Below are 21,368 nucleotides of genomic sequence, written 5' to 3'. Positions count from 1 at the left end.
AAATTGCAAAAAAAACTTGCTCATTTTTATTTAACATGATCATTTGGAAAATCTAAATTACTCTACTTAAAAAATATTACCCACACGAAATAATGAATAGAGCAACACTTCCATTTACTTTTTAAGAGTTTTTAAAGTATTTTTTTATTATTCTGTATAAAATTATGGTTAACTTTTTTAAATTCACTAATTTTAATGCTTGAGTTGAGAATTTTAGCCTTGCTTCAAAATGGTAAAATAATTTTGTCAAAATAATTATAACGTTGGAAAAGTTAGGCCCCTATCACTTAATAATTATGTTACAAAATCCAAGATAATTAGGTGACACGGACCATGAATGCACGGACTAATCAAAGGGCCCAGATTTGATAGGGGGTAGCCCGGGGAAGCGTAAACAATAATTTTCTATCTTTGAAAAGTGTGTAAAATAAGAACAAAATAAACAGTTTGCGCCTGAAGTCTACCAAAAATAAGAACTGTTTTCTGTGGAAGGCGCTATATAAGTATATGACCATTTATCATTGACTGAGTCTGGGCAAAACTTTACTGGTTCTAATAAAAAATTGTATATCTATAACGCCAACATCCATGGCAGAAATGTTAAATGAGGCTATGACGTCACATTACTTAAAGTGAACGTAATCAAATTGCATTACAGATGAATTAACGGTTCCCTGATTCAAACAAAATACCGGTATATTTACAGTATAAAAATGTGTTGTAGGCCTATTTAGTATGTTACGGTAGGCCTATGTTTTTGTTATTTTTCAGGTTTTTTTTTAAATTTATTTTTTTTAGTTGTGAACACATATTTGTTACCTATAATTGTTAAAATAACAAAATCATATCGATACAAATTATAATATTAATGATAATAGTTCCATGAGCTTTTCACGATTCTATGAAAGTATTCAACGGCATCCATTGTTCTTGTTGTCGTATTGTTTAAAGATCGCTATTACGTCATGGGGGAACATCAATCAAACGTGACCGACGATGCCTGGTATCATGGCACCCTGGAACGCTTTCCTGTCAAGCGCTGAATACAACTTTTTTGATTGGTCGGTCAGTAAGGTCACGTGACCGTGGACTTACAATATCTTTAGGATAAAATCAAGCGATCTCACTGATCTCAGCTATTCTACAATTTGTTATCAGACTGCTATTTGTACTGTGCTTCGAGATCTTATCCACTATTATTAATTACGCTGACTGACAAAATGGCTGCTAATGATTGTTGCAAAAGACTCCAATGGTATGAGCTGTATTCCACAACATTTCGAGATGACATCGAAGAAGGGAGAAACAAACTGCCTTATCTGTCAAGAGAAGACCTTCTCCAAACAGAAATGGATGCAGACCTCAGAATCCGGTTTCCATGTTCATCAAGTGGGTCCACATGGTCGGAGGATGAGTCAGATTCGCAGCATTCTGGTGATGTCAGTTTTGGTGTTACTACGTTCAGCGGCATCCTCGATGATGACGACTCTGTGATGTGTGGAGACATCAGTGTTGATGAGCTGTTAGCCGAGTTTGGAATGGGCCGACTTTGTAAGTATTCTGGTTTTAATTCAGATATATATATATATGTCAACATTTTTGATATGTCAAACCTTTAATATTATTGATGGTGCTAAAGTTTTTTATTTTGGTTTTTTTTTACTGTGTATATCATGGAGGAATTAGTGTATACTGTCAAACGGACGTTTTTGTCATCTAATCTACACTAGCCGCATGGATAATGTGTTTAATTACACAGTGCAACTCTAGTCCATGGGAATTCCAGTTCATAAACCATGTGCTCAGCCATTAGTTGACCATGTATTGTATCTCCCTTTTTCAGGTGTATCACTTCTTTCGGACGCGGCCGCATCATCGTGTACAACAGAGGATGACCTTGATCAGAGCATGGACTACGAAGAAGTATTTAGCTACGATTTCTTAGCGCCTCTCTGCTTTGACGAATCACCAACCTGCGGATCCTTAACACCCATCACTCGGCCACAATCACCGGTTGCCAAGCACCAGACTCTACACAAGTTGTCTACGTACCAGAAAGTATTACTTCTTGAGAATAGGCCTAATTGACAGCCATTTTCACAAATCAACTAATATAATATTTCTTGAAAATTTTTATATCATAGGCCTGAATTTATATATTTTTACTACTGTGTACATATTTTAAGATTGGGAGGAATAGCAATAAATTTCACTTAATTCCAGATTATTAATACTAAATTTCTTTTGTTTTGTGGTTGTATCATTATTGTCTTAGTGTTTGCAGAAATAGTGTGTAAGCCCATCGAGAAAATATATTAAATATATATTTTTTTCATGGTAGTATAGGCCTAAACTTTTTTCACGGAACCGGACCGTCAGACAGCAGTACCCTTCGTCAAGTGTAGCAAACGTAATCGCCAGCTCACGACATTTATCTCAAAATTCAAGATTGGCTAGAGTATTTGGTAATACTGTATAAGCGATTTTAATAACATTTACACACAAATATTCCATTACATTTTTACATCATGTACATACAGTATTATATTGATACTGAAGATGTATGGTTACATTTTTGGCTATATAAAAATGCTTCACAGTACAAAATGGCTTCACCACATTATTAATACAGTAATACAGTATACAGTCGTAATAATAATAGTAAGAAGAATAACAACAATAAAGTAATAGGCCTATGATAATAATTTCATGCTCACGATCCAATCCATCTCAGAGAGTGCTTGCGGCGACTTTTCCATCTAATAATACAATTATAAAGGAGCCAATACCACAGGATTGACTCATTACAACAAAACACAGTATCTAAAAGTTAGATTCCAAATTCCTTAATGTTATAGGCCTATAAATACCCTTCATTATACCTACTCTAGTGGCGTAACTAAGTATAGGGAAAATTTCCCGCCGATAAAATAAACACGAATGGTACTGCGAGTGATTTGGGTGGGGATCTGGAAGGCAGAAGAAAACAAACATTAGCAAAATCCAAAAACTACAAAAACATCGATTATAATTATAGAGAATATTTGTAGACCGAGCTTCCCTGAATAAATTATTTCAGTCACACAGGCCTAACAGATATAAAGTTTAAACAAAGCAGAGAATTCAAAGTAAAACACAATATAAAAGTTAAATTCCTTCCACTCAACTAACATAACCCTCCCATCTCAACAACCATTGTTTTTAGAATGATAATGAAAACTGTTTAGGAGCTTTTGTATATTAAATAAGCAATTAAATAGACTGTTATTAAAACTGTTTATTTGAGTGTTCGTCTGAACGTGAGAAAGTATACTTGAAATTAATGTTTAATCACAGATGCTCTGTGCTGTGGTTTAATACAGTAGTACTATATACTAAATAATTAATGGAGTCATACATACGTCTATATTTGTTTTATGTATTCCTATAAAATAATTACTCATTTCATTTCACCTTAATTTTAGTTGCTGTTTATGTACTTACAGATTTGTTTGTTTTTTTTGTTTTTTTTTGGTTTTTTTTTAGGTTTTTCTTCTTTTTGTTTGTTTGTTTTTTTTTTTCTCCTCTGTGTCTAGATTATATCACTGTGATAGGCCTGATAGACAAATTCAAATGATATCAAAACTTTGATTTGCTTGGTTTCTAAATTATAAGTTTCAATTGAAAATTAGCAAAGAAATAAATATAGTTAAATTGAGTACACACTCCTATAATGACCAGACCTCAGCGTCAAGGTAGAGGTTCATAAATAAATAAATAAAATTTAAGGATTTTTGCTGTATAAAACCAGTAAATCTTTGAAAACTTATTTCGTTTGATAACTATCAAAATAAACATAATTCCTATGAAATTTCCTGACGCAAACTGATATTCATTGTTGTTTTTCAAGACGTTATGACAGCGACAGTTGGTATATCTTATAGAGTATTAAAAGAAAGTATTGTCCTCTGAAAAAATGCAAAACTTGCTCATTTTGATTTTACATGATCAGGTGGAAAATTAAAAGTTACCCTATTATTATTTACCCATAAATTTACCAAAGAAATGAGTAACACTTCCATTCACTTTTTCAGAGATTTTGAAGTATTTTTTTTTTTTAAATCATATTCTGTATAAAGGTCATGGTTACCTTTTAAATTCACTAATTTCTATGCTTAACTTAAACTTTGCTTCAAAATTGGTCAAATAATTTGTCAAAAGTATATTAACGTTGTAAATGTTGTCACCTAATAATTATGTTAAAAAAAATCAAGCTAATTAGGTGACGCGGCATAATCAAATGACCCAGATTTGATAGTGGGTGACCCGGGTCCATGAGTGACTCACGCCTCGATAGCCACGCCTTGAACGCAACCATGTAGACCAATCAAAGGAGCGCTTGTTATTTCCATACCTTTGATTGGCTATTATATTTTCTGGTAAGCCTCGAGGCAATTTCTGCAGTAAATAAAAGAGTACTATACAGTCAAGTCAGAAGTTCTATTTTTGTATTCAAGTTAAACTTTAAATTTAAACGAACAAGTAGCGATTCTTTCAAAATGTCTAGTGCTAGCAATCGAATGTGTTCACAAACACACGGACACAGAACAACACAACATGCGTCATCTAATACAACACAGCAACATACTAGGAGGCAGGAACGCACTTGGCCACAAGCGTCGAATGCGTCACCATCTAACGCACGTCAGCAGTATACTAGAGAGACGAGAAGGATGGACAGTTCAGGGTATCACAGTTCATCATCTTTTAACACGTGGATGGAGGATGACTATTTAACCGACGACGAAACATTTCAACACGATGATTGTAAGTGTATGTTTGTTTCTTTTTCTTCCATGTTCTCGTTGAAGGCCTAAAATGACCAAAGCGCCGTTGAGCTAACAGGCTTCATCGAGAAGTTATTCTGATTAACCACAAGCGTGTTTTATGTTATTGTAATGTATTATTATGATTCAATAATATTAGTTATACAATGATTGTGCATCGATACTTTAGATTTTATACAGAACCTTCTATTTATGTCTCAACTTATATGAAACAACAAGTTTGACAGTTAATTGCCAAAGTTAAGGTATAATATCCATCGATTATAGGCCTACCATCAGTCATTCTTACCTTATAAGTCCTTGCCTAAACATTCCAAAACGTGTAGATGAAAGCACACTTTTAACGGGTCAATCAGTCAAAATTAAGAGTATTTAAATACTACATTTAAACACTTCATGAGGTAACATCGTTAACCACACCTCGAATAGGGAGATCCACACCAAATATGACAATAGAGAAATAATTAAATATGGTAGGCCTATGTATTTAATTCCTCCATGATATAACCAACTCTTATAGAGAGAATGAAATAGATAAAATGATGGTAATTATGTAGACCACACCAACAACTCTCGCCTACATTAAATTGAATTCCTGATTTTACTTCATTCTCTGTGTTCTGTACGTGGTAGGATGCTACCCTGGGGACTGCATTTTCCTAGTAATTATACTAGAAGGAACTGTCAGTCGCATCTTCCATGTGCATTTCACAAATGTCGCTTTTTAAAATTAATATTCACAATCCTTTAATCATTTTTTTAATCTCAATTTTTTTTTCAGACATGAGATTTTCTGAGTACCTCGATTTGGCCTACGACGATTCCGACGATGGTAATATTTACGAGTCCGATGATGACGAATTGGTGGATGATGTTCATGAGTTATTTACGGAGTCTAGAATCGGCTACAGTAGTGGAGCCATCGTAACCGATTTCATGGTTTTCGTCGAGGACGGCGGAATTTCAATCATAGACGTTTCGGCTTCATCTATAGTAATCAATCGAGCGCAGCGACGCCGAGGCATCAGAAGACCGAATTTAAAGGCTAAAACAAGAAATGAATGACTGTTGAAAAAACTAACAACAAAAATTATAAACTACATTAGGAGATTATTTTGCGATCGACCTGTGATTGATTGAACATACTGTGTATAGAATGTTAGTTTAATATTTTATTTTAAAGATGACCATCTCAATTAAAGAATATTTTGAAAAGAAAGTTGTTTTTTTTTGTATTTTATATCGTTATAGTTTATTTTATTCGTCATAACGTATTGCATTATAATATTAAACAAACCATGGACTTGGGTTCTAATTAGTATTATCACAGCCCCACCAGTGAGACTGTTATTGAACATACAATCCACTGCATAAAATTGATAACCATGCATTCTAACAAAATGTATTTTAACAGAATTGAATAAAACTTGATAAAAATGCAAGATATATAGGTCTATATTTTTTCATTATTCAATGTATTTCAGGCTCAAAATAATTTACATAGAGTTGTTTTATAATAAAATCATCGCATTTTATGGGCCGGTACGATCATTAATAAACAAAAATACTATGACGCTCAGTATGTTAGTGACCATGCATGACAGATTAAAAAATCCTAGCTTGAATTTGTTACACATTTTTTCAAAAGAGATTAATTTTACTAGAACCGATACAATTTGCACTGATTGACCCCAAAATGCAACAATCCTTCTCATAGCTTTATATCAATAAAATATATAAAAAATGGATCTTGATTGTTATATTTTAAATGAAGCAACAGAAGAGTGTTCAATGTGTGCAGGGAGTGAATTCCGAAGTGTCGATGCGGCAGAAGAAAAAGATTTATGGTCAATAATATAATGTAGTTATATTTATAATAGGGCATTTACGTAAATATGATGATAACATTATTATTCTGCAAAGTTAATAAGATAGTAATAATAGAATGTGGTTGCTGTGTTGGGTTTATTAAGTGGAACCTTCAATTAGTGAGCAATTACTTAGCGCCGCCTAATGGTAATGAAAAAAAAATGCACCTACCTGTATAAAGATTTTAAAACATACCGTAGTTTATTTTAAATAATAAATGCACAATACAGAGAGCCCCGATCGAGTAAAGGAAAATTGTGGTTATAATTTTCACGTATATTTCCTACAATCTTCTTCAGCGTGTAAGTGAAGACATAATCAAATAGTTTAGACAGATCATCTTGTCTCATTAACATAATAATAAAGGGCGTATATCTAAAATAACAAATAGCTTATACATGGCACTGTTGATGTCCATGAGAGTAAATAATGAAAGTAGAGAGCTACTTACTTTCATTCATTTTGTATGGGCCACTATGTTTAGCTCTCTACTTTCATTATTTACTCTCATAGACATCAACAGTGCCATGTATACTATAAACTATTTGTTATTTTAGATATATATACTTATTTAGATACTTATATATATACATATATATATATATATATATACATATATATATATATATATAAGTATCTAAATTATTTTCAAACAAGATTCCAACCACTTTTCAATCACTTGAACTAATTATTCGGTAAAATGGCCAGAAGAAATGGCTCGGGATGTTCAAAATAATCACTGTAAGAATTGTTTCAGTAAAATTGATAGAAAACGGAAAGGCAAATTATAGCCACCATTGTTAATAATTATTCGCAACTGTTTTCATACCAATAATATTTCTAATTTAAAATACAGTAGGCCAGACTGCACTTAGTTTATCTTTTTGACAAATATATAATACATTTAATTATATTAATAATTATTTTTCAATTAGAATACAGGTCTCCCTACTTTTGGGACCAGGGTTTCGAGGTTTGGCCTCTAATTAATATTATTATTATTTATTATTATTTATTATTATTATTATTATTATTATTATTATTATTATTATTATTATTATTTATTATTAATATTATTATAACTACAGTATAATAATAATAATACTAATAATAATAATAATATTATTATAATAATGATGATTATGGTGTGGGTTATTATTATTATTATAACTATAATGATAATAATAATAATACTGTAATAACAACAACAACAATAATAATAATAATAATAATAATAATAATAATAATAATAATAATAATAATAATAATAATAATAATAATAATAATAATAATAATAATAATAATAATGATTATGATGATGATTAAGATGTGGGTTATTTTTATTCCATATAATCTTGAAAAAAAAACCCCTTTTTCTACCCGCCCCTTTTTATCATTTATAAAAGAGGGCAAACAAACAATTTTTTTAGGCCTTATTGAGGCTGTGATGAAGCTGCGCCCTCAATTGTCCTAGCGTTTTTGTTGCGTGGGAAAACACCGTTGGTGTGTGGGAAAAACACCAGAACAGGAAGAAATATCGCTAGGCCTACGTTGAGTTTACAATCACGGTAAATGTATAGCCAAACTTCATAAAGCACTAGATAAACGTAATGAAATTTGAGGCTCGTCCGAGAGTAGAAGTTCGTGGAACAGGTAGATACACATTTGAGGCCCATAAACAGCTCGATTGAATAGTACTTTTGAAGTTTAACCGAGTTGCGCTTGGTTAGGCCTTCCCGGCCGTCAGTGGATGTTTTTCGTTGATGTTCACTCAGGTGTGGTGACAGAGTTTTTATCCTCATTCACATTAAACATGATTTATATAGGCCTATTGTGACTATATGAAGTATGTTCATACTGTATATGCATTTGTGAAAAACTGAGGAATGATTCGAACCATAGTCAGTTGTACTGACATAATTTCTGTTCTGATATGAGCCTCATAAATCACATCCGACTAAAAAGTGGTACTAAAATAAGCCTTTTTTCAAAATGTATTGTTGACTAACACTTGGTCTGTTACCACCAGTGTAAGAAGCGTTAGCATACAGTATTACATTAGACATCTACACAGTGCGCTTCTAAGTTAAAGCCAGGCTCCGAAAGGGAAAAAATTGATATGTTGTAAAACTGATTTTTCTATAAAGACACAAAAGAGGTGTTTGACAAAAAACTGTTAATGTGATACTGGTACAGACTTTTGAATATTTAAGGACTGGGGGGAAAGGTGAAAAAGGGGTGGTTACGAACCTTCTTCCCCAGTTTTTAAATAATCAAAAATACATTTCCAACAAAAATGTGAGTTTCACCGTGTTTTGTATTCTTTCATTTTTCAGTGGTGTTTTTACTTTTTTTTTTATTTATTTTGTCAGGGTGGTATTGTGAATGTCAATTGAAGATATATGCAAAACACAAACATGGCTGACAGTACAAAAGCACATCGAATGATAGATGAACTTGCTGGTGAAATTATTGGCTTAAAAACGGCTAGCCGATTGGCTTATACTTGTTTAGAGAGGATTGAACAAGAAACGATGGACGCTGTGTTTAAAAAATGTATGTGGCCATTCTATATGTACCCATCTGGAAGCGCGCATGAAGGCATGCCAGATGACGTCTGTGGCGACCAGGACAATATGATGAGGATGCGAGAATTTCCACTGGTAATATGGCAACCCCCTGCAAGCGGAACACACAGAATAGGGTATTTAACAGCTGAAAAGAATCCAAATGAGCCGACGTATCTGAGACTAAGGGTACCGGTACTTGACAAAGGGTGTTTAAACGGTGGGTTAAGAGGTGGTACCACGGATGAAGGTGGATATCTGAAGAGCAGCGATTTTATGAACGTAAATTTAATAAATTTTATAAGCAATCATGATAATGATATAAAAATACAAGGCCCTGCTTTAGCAACTAGTTTGGACTTGGAAGGCATGTCATTTGTGTTGAACTCTATGGACGCTGTGTTCTGTTTGAAATGCCAGTTATGGCCGTCTATCACCAGCGATTTTTTTACAAGAGTAAGAATAAACAACTGGCCTTCTGAAGCCCTGCTGAACAGGGTCTCTGGTCTAGATTGTCTTGTAGTTGCTGCTGCACACCCTAGTACTACATCAAAGGATATTGAATGGAGATTGTCTTTTTCCGTAGCCGAGAAAGAGCTTATACACGAGATGTATGGACCGCACTTTAAATGCATGTATGCCTTGAAAATGCTCAAGAAAAAGTACATTGTATTCAGTGAATCTGAGAAACCAACGCCCTTCTGTTCATATTTTATAAAGACCGCTTGCTTGTGGATGTGTGAATCATTCTCATGTACAGATAACAACGTCATGGATTTGATTAGAATAGCCCTAGACTGGCTTATTAATTGCTATCAACGCAGAATTCTGCCCCATTACTTTGTTCCACAGCAAAATCTGATCGGTCACCTATCAAAGAAACGTTGTGAAGATGTAAGAGAAAAGTTGATTGTTGTTAAGGAAGATCTTTGGAGAATGATTATGATGTCTGGTGTCGACGAAGGTAGTTTTCAGCTTGATATCGTGAATTATATATGTGATAGTCTTAATATCACAAAAGTCAATGAAGACTACACATCACTGAAGGCACATCTCTTGGATCACTCATTGGCTACAGAGGTAATTCAATCAGCGCTTCTGCAGTTAAATTCCAAATATGATTTAATAGAGTATGCCAAAATTACAAAGAAGGCAGATGCAGAACTTACGATCCTGCCAATGACTCTAACAACTCTCATCGACCAGAATGCACATCCCTCAGACATCCTTAGGGTTTCAATGGAAATAATGCTGCCAATTGTAGATAATATCCAAGAGATAATACCAAAGGGGTGTGGGGGATTTTTCAAGACTCATTTGTATAGAACATTAGGCGATGTGTATACTTCTCTGTTGATATTCTTACGAAACAGATGTTCCCATGAAGATCTGAACCTTCACCAAGTTAAACCGTTACAATACTACGAATTAGGTGGTGAAATGGTATTTCCTGGTCAGTGGAGTGATCGTGGCATTGGTGGTCGAATTCATGTAATGAAATACCATTATTTAATGGGTAATTGTAAAGAACTGAAAAAGATGCTGGCATTACTTGAACCTGTACTCTCTAACCTTGAGGAAAACAGCGATTATATTGAAAGGCTTATTTGTATAGAGGTACACACAGACACAAGTTGGAAACTGGGTGTGTGGGCTCCTGATGAACTGTTGTGGCACCACTTTAAGCGTTTTTACCCTCACAAGTTTGTGCTTCATCCCATCTTACTCGCCCTTTATATAAAGGCCAGATTATTACTTAATGAGTGGGAAATTGAGAATGCATCAAAAATCGTGGAAGAGATAGAGGAACACCTTATGTTTACAGAATATTTAGCGGACACTGCCATCGTGTTGATAAGAATCATAGAAAGTCTAATAGGTCTGTTAATGGTGATGAAAATGATTGCTGACGGAAAGTGTAGAGACACATCAAATTATACTGATACAGAGCAAAATAAAATGTTTTTTATTGGGCCTTCACCTGAGCAGTCTGCCAAGGTGGGGTCAAATGTAAAATACAGCGATGGGAACTATTATGGTGAAGGAGCTATGCTAAATGAATCAGCTGCGAGATTTCCCACATTATTTGAAGAAAGAGATAGGTTAAACACTTTTTCTGGCTGGCCACATATAAAACCTGATAAAAAATTGCTTGCGAAGGCAGGATTTTTCTTTCAAGGTTCTGGAGATTATGTGGAATGCTTTTACTGTGGTCTTGGGCTTGATGCTTGGGAACCAAATGATGACCCTTTTTATGAACACGCTAAATATGCTGATGAATGTACCTGGCTGGAAGGAATGGAAGGGAAGGCTTTCATCACCAAAAGCAAGCAGAGATACGAACTGCAGAATCAGGGTATTATATAATACCTGTCTCTTATACACATCTAGATGTGTATAAGAGACAGCCCTAGTACTAATTATCTATAGGCCTATAGTTATATTGTTCTCTCAATAAATTTTGAGGCAAATCTACTACCACCTACGTATTACACACGCACGCACGCACACCCACACACACATAGGGCCTATATATAGGCCCTATATATATTATATATATATTCATGTATATATGTATATATAATCGTACTTGATATATTGTTTCATGATGTTTTTCATCATTTTCGCTGGTGAAGGCTATATGTCTGTTCCCCACACACTGAACTACTGAACTAATACAGTAGTAATACACGACACTTTTCTGACAGTGCCTAGTCCAGTATAAGACTATAGCAAATTAAAACAGTGGACTATCAATTCCAATTTTATATCAACTGTCTTGTTCCAACATAGAGCCAAACAACAATCGTATGTTATTGACATTTCAATCATTTTAGACGGTAATGATACTAATGATATATATGTCCATTTTAACTTGGATTACTATATCAATATCATAAATTAATACAAAGGTCTGATATCTGGTCTTCAACATGCGACAGTATACAGCGAGTCTACGCACATTCATTTTTCATTCGTTCTTTATTACGCTCAAAACAAAACATAAGTTGACGGACATAAACATCAAACTAGTTCGAGTACAGCATCACCCAAAAAGCGACGTAGCATATAGGCTTATTGTTGTGGTCCATTAAACAAGTATAAAAACAGATATAAAATACAATATATACAATTTGATATTCAAGACTATGTATCTCCCAGATTAGGCAAATTCAATACTGTTTAATTAGGCTTTTATTAGTGTTTTAAAATATGTACGAAAATATAATTAATAGATGAAGAGCAACATTTAATTTGGCCTATTCCTAAGTACCAATGACTTCAGGTAAGCAGACACTTTCTGTATAGTCTGGTATTTGGTAGCTGATGATTGTTGAGTGGCGAGCTTTGAAGATCCATAGGCGGGTGCTTCGTAGAAATCATAGCTAAATACTTCATCGTAGTCAATCTCATCAAGATCATTATCGGTACACGATGCAGCTTTCAAAATGGGTGATGCACCTAAAAAAATATATACATTACATGATTATTTGAAGAGATGACGATTGACTATAGTATTATAAATGTTATAGTTTTAAAATTTACCCTTATATTGTTCTATAGCAGACGCGGCTACCCCTTTAATTCATCGTAAGACATAAGTGGTTATTAATATTATTTTTAATATTGTTATTATTACTGTTATCGTTATTACTGTTATCGTTATTATTATTATTATTATTATTATTATTATTATTATTATTATTATTATTATTATTATTATTTTAAACTAGTTTTATTATTATTATTATTCCTATTTTTTAAAATCAATATTACAGTACTATTCCTGAGATTTGTCATTTCTTATATTTTTCCATAGCAGACTAACGCGGCTGCACCTATTATTCATCATAATATATTTTAGTTAGATCTATTGTTAACCATTTACCAGACTATCACAAACAATTTTAAAAAGCAAAAAAAACAAAAACAGAAACAAAAAACGTATTTGCCTATAACAGGGGCCTTAAATTGGAAGACAACCCTACCGGGAGATCTGGTTAATGGGCTTTCTTATTTTGCTGTGCATGTAAATTACACATCGGCACTGACTTCCGTGAGAAAAATAATTGATATTAAAATGGCAAAAAACATTCAAATTTCATGTGCGGAGAATGGGTTATTTTCCAGGAGATTGTTTGCTTGCGGGAGTCCGGGAGGCATGCGGTCGTCCCGATTTCCGGGAGACTCCCGCGGCTTCCGGGAGATTTGGGACCCCTACTAAAATAGGCCTATTAAAATCAGTGGTTCACAGAGCCAATATTTATATACGATTAATTGAGTTTATTCGTTTTTGAATTTATGAATGCGTAATAAACAAGAAGCATCTTTAAACCATATATAATGTATTCTAAATTAAAAAAACATTGGCTCTCTCTTAGAATTGTGTAGGGCCGATGAATACACAAACAATTTTCGAACTGCAGCAAAATTTACAGTAGCCTACTGTTGATTCGACTTAGCATATATGAGACTTTTAGAGAGGGCTGGAATAAATACCACAATATATAGAGGCCTACTTACAAAGTCGTCCCATTCCGAACTCGGCTAACAGCTCATCACCACTGATGCCGCCACATATCACACAGTCCTCATCATCGAGGATGCTAGAAACACCAACGCTGATATCGTCAGAGTCACAGTATATATGATCTGTGCCAGAATGCTGCAAATCACACACTGATTCATCCCCCGATGACGATTTGAGTTCACTTGATGGACTTAGACGATGGCATCCGTGGTCTGCATCCATTTCTGTTCGTAGAAGGTCCTCTCTTGACAGTTCGATGTCATCTCGAAATGTTGTTGAATATGAATACAGCTCATACCATCGGAGTCTTCTGCAACAATCAGCTGCCATTTTGTAAGCAAAGTGCTTATGGATTGTAACGTACGGTAATTAATAGTGTAATAATTGGTTGAAATCTCTGAATATAGGACTTTAACAGAACATATGATAACTACATAGGAGATATGACTTACTGTACTTTTATTCTGAATATATGGTCACGTGACATAATTGACCAACCAATAAAAAAAGTTGTATACAAAGCGTGACACAAAAGCGCTCCAATGTGCCGCGATGCAACGCTACGGCGTTTGATATACCTCCATTACGTAACAGCGATCTTAAACAATACGAAACTGTAACAATAGATGCATGTAAAAAGCAGAGCGATTATTATATAACTTATATTGCAAAACTATGAATTGTTATTTAAAAGAATAAATGCAACGGATTATTCACACTTTGGCCTCAGTGAAAAAAATGAAAAATAAAACTTATCACAATAAGAAAGTAAACATATTTATCCTGTAATTGCTGTTGGATGCGAATGAGAAAAAAAAATGCAAATGATTTACCGTGAATGTGAATTGTAATATATTATCAAGCAGTAGTTACTATTATAGTGCTAATCGTTTCTATAACTTTTTAAGTATCTAAGCCTCCTGTCATCCGATTTCATGGAAATTATTTCTAAAATAATAATACAATTGATTATTGGACATACCTGCTGTAGTTAACAATCCCAATGTTAGCAAGTTAAATACTAAGCGACGCATCCAAATTAATATTATTTGCTGGGTATTAATCAATCAATTTAGTCTTAGACGTTTAGCAGTGGCGTAACGTCCATGAGCTCTTGAGGGGAGGGGGAGAAGCCGCGGGCTCATAGTCAAATGGGTACTGAGTTAAAAGTCTTTGCCAAAGGGTCCCAAAGAAGCACCAAATCCTAATTTCAACCATCATATGTTGGTCTATTTCAAAACTCCGCTGCACGAATTATAACATTCACAAAACTTCCATCTCACATACCATCCCTGTTTTCCGCGACCTCCACTGGCTTCCCATTTATTTTCGCATTAAGTTCAAAACTTACACTTACTTTCAAAGTACTTCTGTTTAAGCAACCTATATATATTCATCAGCTTACCCACATTTATGTTCCTGGACGCACCCCCAGATCATCTAATATTTGTTTTTGCTCTCCGTTACCCGCACATCCTTAAAGTAAAAACTATTTGCCAAATATATTTGTTGTCGCCCCCTAATAATAATTTCGAATAAAAACATATTATATATATATATATATTTGACCAATTAGCGCTCCCGCTGCTATGAAAAATGGAAATTTCAGAATAAAAATATAAGTTTTTCTTTATTTTTATTACGCTCGCCACTGCCTTAAAATCTCCAAAAATAAGATATGTATAGACCTACTATTTCTTCGGAATTATATAAATTTAAAGCATTTAACCATCCCATTACTACACTGTTAACATTCACCACCAATAACATTTTATTTTTATTTACTCCCCCGTCTGGATGTTGAAATAAGAAAACAAAATTTTATTTTTTCCGCCCTCCTGTGATAATCTTTAAAAAAACATAAGGTATAAAAGAAGTCTTGCCTAAGTCACTAAAAATTCCCGGTTTTCAAAAACCAGACTTCAAAAACCGATCTTTTTACCGAATTTTAAAGTTGAACCAATAGGCCTACTACTGGTATATTAATTACGTTAATGTTCCATTACAACCTGAAAAAAGCTGCTAATATTTGGTTATTATCTTTCTGCTTTTTAAAGATTATTACGTGCCTTTTCAATTGGTTAAAAAACATGGTACCATAATGTTCATTTTAAAAAAGGCTATTTTAATTTCACTTAAAAGTTCGTCGGTGAGTAACTATAAGTTCCTAATTTTGACAATGATGTAAAGCATCCTGAAGATTTATAATTTTGTATGATATATATTTTCATCCCTATTGTTTCAAAACTTGGTGTTAAAAAAGCACGTCAAAAAGTTACCACCGTGATTTCCACTTGAAGCCACACTAAGTAAAGTACTTAGATGCATTATTGGTTATAATAATGATAATGATGATTATGACTGTGATGAAGAAAATAATTGAATCATAATGATGATACTACATTAATGTTACTTCACAACTTCAATATAGAATATTTTGTTCGTCCTGTACAGTATTTCATTATGCAATACAGTACTCTACTCTATAAAGTGTATGCGATTCTTTGGAATTCAGAAATTTAAAAAAAAAAACAATATTATAACATCATGTATTCTGTCATATTATAAATTTTTATTCTCAATTTGTGTTTAAGTATTGACAAATATTATCATTTCTATTAAATATTATGTAGATCAGGGTCAATATATCAAAACAATCAACAATCCTAACAACAATGGTGTTTTTTAGCTGTAACGGGTATAGAATACTGCTTCAAAGCATTTTGGGGGAACTATTTTTTAATATTAGCCATAATAACATTTAATCCTACCAATTAATGGTAGTCACTGAAGACAAACACCAGTATTCATGTTATTTGTCGAGTATTAATTTAGCAATCATAAATAAAAGAAGGCCTTTTCCAATGATGAATGAAATAGATGCCTCACAATTTTTGCACAAAATAACCCATTTTCGGACATCATTCTAGTGCTGAAATATCTGTGCTATTCAGCAACTATAGCAAACAGACTAGTCCATCTGTTACTGGCTTTAATTTCTCATGACTATATGGTATACTCTAGAAAACAGCATCCCCAGCATTCTGAAGTCTGACCCCCGCACTAATTGCTTGGCGCAAGTAGTGCTGTCACAGAATTGTCTATTATCATGTTCACCACGCAGGGAACGGTATGGTTTATATTCAAATCCAGATTGAAAAAACTTGATAAAAAAAAAATGCATTTTATGCTTTTTCTAGTAAAAAAAAAATCATTCCAGATAGCCAGTGGACTGTCTGTGGAACTGAGTGAGACGCCAGCATTTTTAATTGACAATCCAAAAGTTGTCCACGAAATTACTTGCATTGCGCCGTCTGTTACACCTTGACACAAAAGTTTGTAAGTGGTAGACAACAGTAGTATTTTTTGCAAACACAAATGTTGGCCCTACACGCTGTACTTAATAAGCGAAATAACATGAATCCTAAATACAAAATCTGGTTTTTATAAGTCGTCATCTTCCGAACTTGATGACTCTGCCAATGATTCCTGCAAACAAGCAAAATGAAATTAAATAAAAATGGGCAAAATGATAAGAGTTTAAATCAAATTGAAAGTTTCCAATCTCACATCTGAAATTTATCAAGTTTAATTAACATCTCGACGAGATTTGATTGACAGATAAACCGACTAATAAGCGAGCGTCATTTAGTCACGTGATCAAAAACTTTTTCTCGCAGGCTTTTACAACAATTTCCCTGCCATGGTCCATGAAATAGATTAACACTATGAATATATGATTCATTTGCATACCGCCTACCCTGAATTCTCTTTGTTAAAGAAGGTTCATAGCAAAGAAAATCTTCGCCAACTCGGTAAGTCTAGCCGCCATTGTCTAAGGTTTTCGTGACTTTGTGGGCGGGGCTTCGCGTCCTTGTCGACATGTCAATTGTTTATACAGATACAGATTAACTTTATTATCCAGAAGCTGGAAATTGTGTTGCTCACAAAAATATAAGCACCAGACTTAGACGCTACATACCTTTGCGCATTTTTCTGCCTCAGCGGCCACTTCTGCTGGTACCATCTGATGAATTCCATTGCTCACCTCGCCCACCCAGCTCAACTCCAATTCAAATGCTTTATCTTTTACTTCATCATGGACAGAATATATTCTAAACAAATTAAAATAAGAATTTTAATTTAAAAAAAAACAAAAACCCATGGTCAATATAATTTTTAATTGGTAAAAAATCTCATCAGAGCGTATCATGGAACCTACACAAAGTTGAAACAATACATTGCACGTGGGGAAGGGGTAGCGACAGCGTGGGGGCCCGGCAGCGTGGGGGCCCAGAGAAAAACCACAATTCGTCTGGGGAAAAAAAAATATATATCTACATTCTACAAGCTTTTGAAACCCCAAATCGAATTTTTCTTAGGCTTTGGTCCCCCGGAATAGTTTAGAGAGATTTAGAGCGACGCTCGACCATGCCCACTGCCGTTGGGCAAATCTTGGTGCCACCACTGCACGGCGGTAAGGTGAAGCTTTTTTATATCTTGTTTTGCAAACTTATATTTTTATAGATCGTCAGAGGACGAAGGAAATAAATACATTTTTGTTTTCTTATTTAGTAAATAGTTTTGCCAAAATCATCCAGGCAGAGGAGAAAATAAAAATAAAATTTTATTGTTGAATGTAAACAGTGTAGTAATGGGATAGTTAAATGCTTTAAATTCATATAACTAGGAAGTAATATACATATCTTATTTCTGGAGAATTCAAGGCAGCGGCAGGTGCAATAAAAATAAAGAAAAGCCTTTATTTTTTTCAATTTCCAATTTTTCGACGTGACAGGTGCACTAATTGGCAAAAAATAAAATTTTATCTATATTCAAAATCATCATCATTGGTGGACAGCAGGTTTCGCTATCAAAGTATAATAAAGTCTCGTCTAAGCACCAATGTAGCTGACTGTGCTATGATACCCCGAACAAAAGGCCGAAATATGTGACCATCGGTCAGACAGGTTTGGGTCCTGAAGTTTGGAAAATGGCAAATTTGTCTTCACTATAACGGGTACTGTATTCCACCTCTCTTTTCAAAAATGTCATATTTCCACTAACTTATATTTCTCTTATTTACTTGTTGTTTAGGTAAAGCACAAATACACACTTGAACTTTTAGCAATTATAATAATAATAACAATAATAATAATAACAATAAAATTAACAATAATAATAAAATAATAATAAAAATAAACAACAACAACAACAATAATAACAATAATAATAAAATAATAATAAAAATAAATAAAAATTAATAATAATAATAATAATAATAATAATAATAATAATAATAATAATAATAATAATAATAATAATAATAATAATAAGACACTTACATTTTAGCAGCTTCCTTAATAGCATCCCTACAGGTCATGTCTTTTACATGTTTTTCAGCGGTGAGCAGTTTTTCAATTTCTGTTTTTGCTGTCTGCTTTGCTTTGCCAATTGCACAGCCAAAATATCCCTTGATTGAAGAAGAAAAACACAAGAATAAGCATTGAAACTTCATAATTTAGTAGATTAAAACTAGGCAACATAGGCAAGGAAAGCGGCAACAAATGAAACAGCAAACAACTATCAAATTAAAGGCCACGCCTGGGACCAGGGGTTTCCATGGTCTTTGGTCTCTAATTAGAATAAAAAAGATAAAAGACATTTGTAAATTTGGGACCAGAGAAAAGTGGTCTTTAATTGGAGGTCTTTAATTGGAGGGGCCATGTCTTTATTTACAGAGACACCTGTATTCAAGAAATATACCTATTTTAATGGTTGTTTATTTTACTGTGGATTTTGTAAGTTTTTATGTGAGAGGACTCCACTGAAAATCAGTCATGCTGAGTGGGACTTTCTAGTTAAATATTAATAAAGAAAGTAAGTTTTATTTAGTACATTTTTGGGATGAGGTGAACAGAGAAAATCTTCCCAGTGGATACCATTAATTTTATCATCATAATCATCCCCTTCTTTCTATCATTATCATCATTGTTTAAAAACTTACATATGACACTCCTGAAGGATCCACCATATACAGATTAGGTCCAGTTTTATCATATGATCCATACATCACACTGGAATAGATAAACAAAATGACTTGGTGACTTTTGCTCTCAGCCCAGGCTTTGACTCAGGGTTGACCTGGAATTTACCAATCTACTGTGACCAATCAGAGCTGGCAGTTTATACTCAAGGATTTCTACTGTCTGAGGTGAATCAACCCATGTAAGTGTGGTCACTGGACATTTTCATGCCAGGCATGATATCTCAACCGCACTGAGTCAACCCAGGCTTGAGGCTGTAGTGTGACTGTTGCGTTATAGACAATTTGAGCTATGGTAGTGGGAACTGGCAGCAGTGCAGAGCCACCCAGAAAGTGAATTTGGACATCATAAAATAAACCAAAAATGTATGCAATAATAGCGAGCATTTCTGCTGGTGGCATATTAATAGATATTGATAGAAATGCAAAATGTAGGCAATAATAGATAGTGAGACATGATTGGTAATCGGGTATGGACTGACGTCATTTTGAGGCAAGTACGCATTAGTAATCATATTTATGTTTTTTTTATTATCAAGGTCATATTTGATTCAAAAGTGTTTTTGTGGCAGTGTTTTTCTGACCGATAAGAAAGAAACTAACACATGCGTAAGCACAAATTAATTCCATCTATGTCTACAGTATCGAAAGGTCCACTGATTAATCTCAGATAAGAAAGAAGTATAATACATACTCCAAGTATTGAAATACACGCCATCGTGTTGGGATTCAATATTTCGACATTAATTATGTCATCATCAGGAATGAAAACATTATCCATATTAGCAAGCTTATATGCACTAGCACCAAAAGTGTTTAAACAACACCTACTCTACAGTATCTGTATTGTGATTTACTACTTTATTATCAATAGTCTCCCAGAAATCAGTGCAAATGGGTATCATTATGCACAGCAATATAAATAATAAAAATAATAATAAAAATATAATAATATATAATTAAACATATAATTATAATAATTAAAAAATATATTAACAATATATATTAAAAATATATATATAATATATATATATATATACAGGGCTTGCCCTAACTTTTTTTGGTAACTAGCCCACTGGGCTAGTTTACTACAGATTTTACTAGCCCACAGAATATTTTACTAGCCCACAGACAGGAAAAAATTTTGTTTCAAAATATTTATTAGCGACAATTAAATTTGAAGGTTGATTTGCAATTTCATAATTTCTGTAGCATTGCTGTTTGAGCTACCCTCTCAAAATATTGTTGAATAAATAAATAAAAAAATCACCCATGATGCAAAATCAACTCTGGTTATAACAGGGACAGATTCATGAGCATGTTTTACATCTCCCTGGTTATAACTTTGGCTTTCTAATATTTAACAAAGGGCAGGGATTGTCTCGAAAGTTCCGCTTTTTTTTTTTTTTTTAATAAAATGTTTTTCTTGCTAATTCTCCACTAGACAACCGGGGTGAGGAGTAAATAAGCTAGCCTTGAGCGGTTTTTACTAGACATTGTACGCCGGGCTAGTACTAAATCGAGCCCTG

The 21,368-nt window shown here is 33.7% G+C and overlaps 5 protein-coding genes across 7 annotated transcripts in view; 3 read left to right on the top strand and 2 right to left on the bottom strand.

Annotated features, from left to right (window-relative positions):
* The first annotated feature begins 1,047 nt into the window (after nucleotides 1–1,047).
* Nucleotides 1,048–2,217, top strand: LOC117108446. Its single transcript, XM_033250454.1, has 2 exons — nucleotides 1,048–1,551; nucleotides 1,844–2,217. The coding sequence occupies exons 1-2, from the start codon at nucleotides 1,221–1,223 to the stop codon at nucleotides 2,086–2,088; spliced, it is 576 nt and encodes a 191-aa protein (XP_033106345.1). The 5' UTR covers nucleotides 1,048–1,220; the 3' UTR covers nucleotides 2,089–2,217.
* A 2,198-nt stretch (nucleotides 2,218–4,415) lies between these two features.
* LOC117108489 lies at nucleotides 4,416–6,270 on the top strand. Of its 2 annotated transcripts, none has more exons than XM_033250503.1 (2): nucleotides 4,416–4,812; nucleotides 5,608–6,270. In XM_033250503.1, exons 1-2 carry the CDS (start codon nucleotides 4,539–4,541, stop codon nucleotides 5,889–5,891), a joined length of 558 nt encoding a protein of 185 aa, XP_033106394.1. In that variant the 5' UTR covers nucleotides 4,416–4,538; the 3' UTR covers nucleotides 5,892–6,270. The 2 variants fall into 2 exon arrangements, with proteins under 2 accessions (XP_033106394.1, XP_033106395.1); XM_033250504.1 differs by having other exon boundaries at nucleotides 4,433–4,806.
* Nucleotides 6,271–8,222: 1,952 nt separating this feature from the next.
* Nucleotides 8,223–11,629, top strand: LOC117108478. The gene is made up of 2 exons (XM_033250492.1): nucleotides 8,223–8,263; nucleotides 9,068–11,629. Exon 2 carries the CDS (start codon nucleotides 9,098–9,100, stop codon nucleotides 11,627–11,629), a length of 2,532 nt encoding a protein of 843 aa, XP_033106383.1. The 5' UTR covers nucleotides 8,223–8,263; nucleotides 9,068–9,097.
* Nucleotides 11,630–12,225: 596 nt separating this feature from the next.
* On the bottom strand, nucleotides 12,226–15,467 carry LOC117108473. 2 transcript variants are annotated; one of them, XM_033250488.1, is made up of 3 exons: nucleotides 14,021–15,467; nucleotides 13,787–13,981; nucleotides 12,226–12,724 (listed from the first exon to the last, which is right to left on the bottom strand). In XM_033250488.1, the coding sequence occupies exons 1-3, from the start codon at nucleotides 14,121–14,123 to the stop codon at nucleotides 12,513–12,515; spliced, it is 510 nt and encodes a 169-aa protein (XP_033106379.1). In that variant the 5' UTR covers nucleotides 14,124–15,467; the 3' UTR covers nucleotides 12,226–12,512. The 2 variants fall into 2 exon arrangements, with proteins under 2 accessions (XP_033106379.1, XP_033106378.1); XM_033250487.1 differs by having other exon boundaries at nucleotides 13,787–15,467.
* Nucleotides 15,468–16,338: 871 nt separating this feature from the next.
* LOC117108481 (proteasome subunit alpha type-3-like) overlaps nucleotides 16,339–21,368 on the bottom strand; it is an 8,689-nt gene continuing 3,659 nt past the window's right edge. Inside the window, exons 6-9 of the mRNA XM_033250496.1 lie at nucleotides 19,801–19,870; nucleotides 19,139–19,266; nucleotides 17,776–17,908; nucleotides 16,339–17,282 (exon numbers count right to left, since the gene is read on the bottom strand). Coding sequence (XP_033106387.1) covers nucleotides 17,238–17,282; nucleotides 17,776–17,908; nucleotides 19,139–19,266; nucleotides 19,801–19,870 — 376 coding nt within the window. The 3' untranslated portion in view covers nucleotides 16,339–17,237. The remainder of the gene's footprint in view (nucleotides 17,283–17,775; nucleotides 17,909–19,138; nucleotides 19,267–19,800; nucleotides 19,871–21,368) is intronic.

Source organism: Anneissia japonica, unplaced genomic scaffold (assembly GCF_011630105.1).
Source record: "Anneissia japonica isolate Jap-2015-1 unplaced genomic scaffold, ASM1163010v1 scaffold3940_len624931_cov186, whole genome shotgun sequence".
Classification (NCBI taxonomy): Eukaryota; Metazoa; Echinodermata; class Crinoidea; order Comatulida; family Comatulidae; genus Anneissia; species Anneissia japonica.
This window is presented reverse-complemented; position numbering and strand designations above follow the sequence as displayed.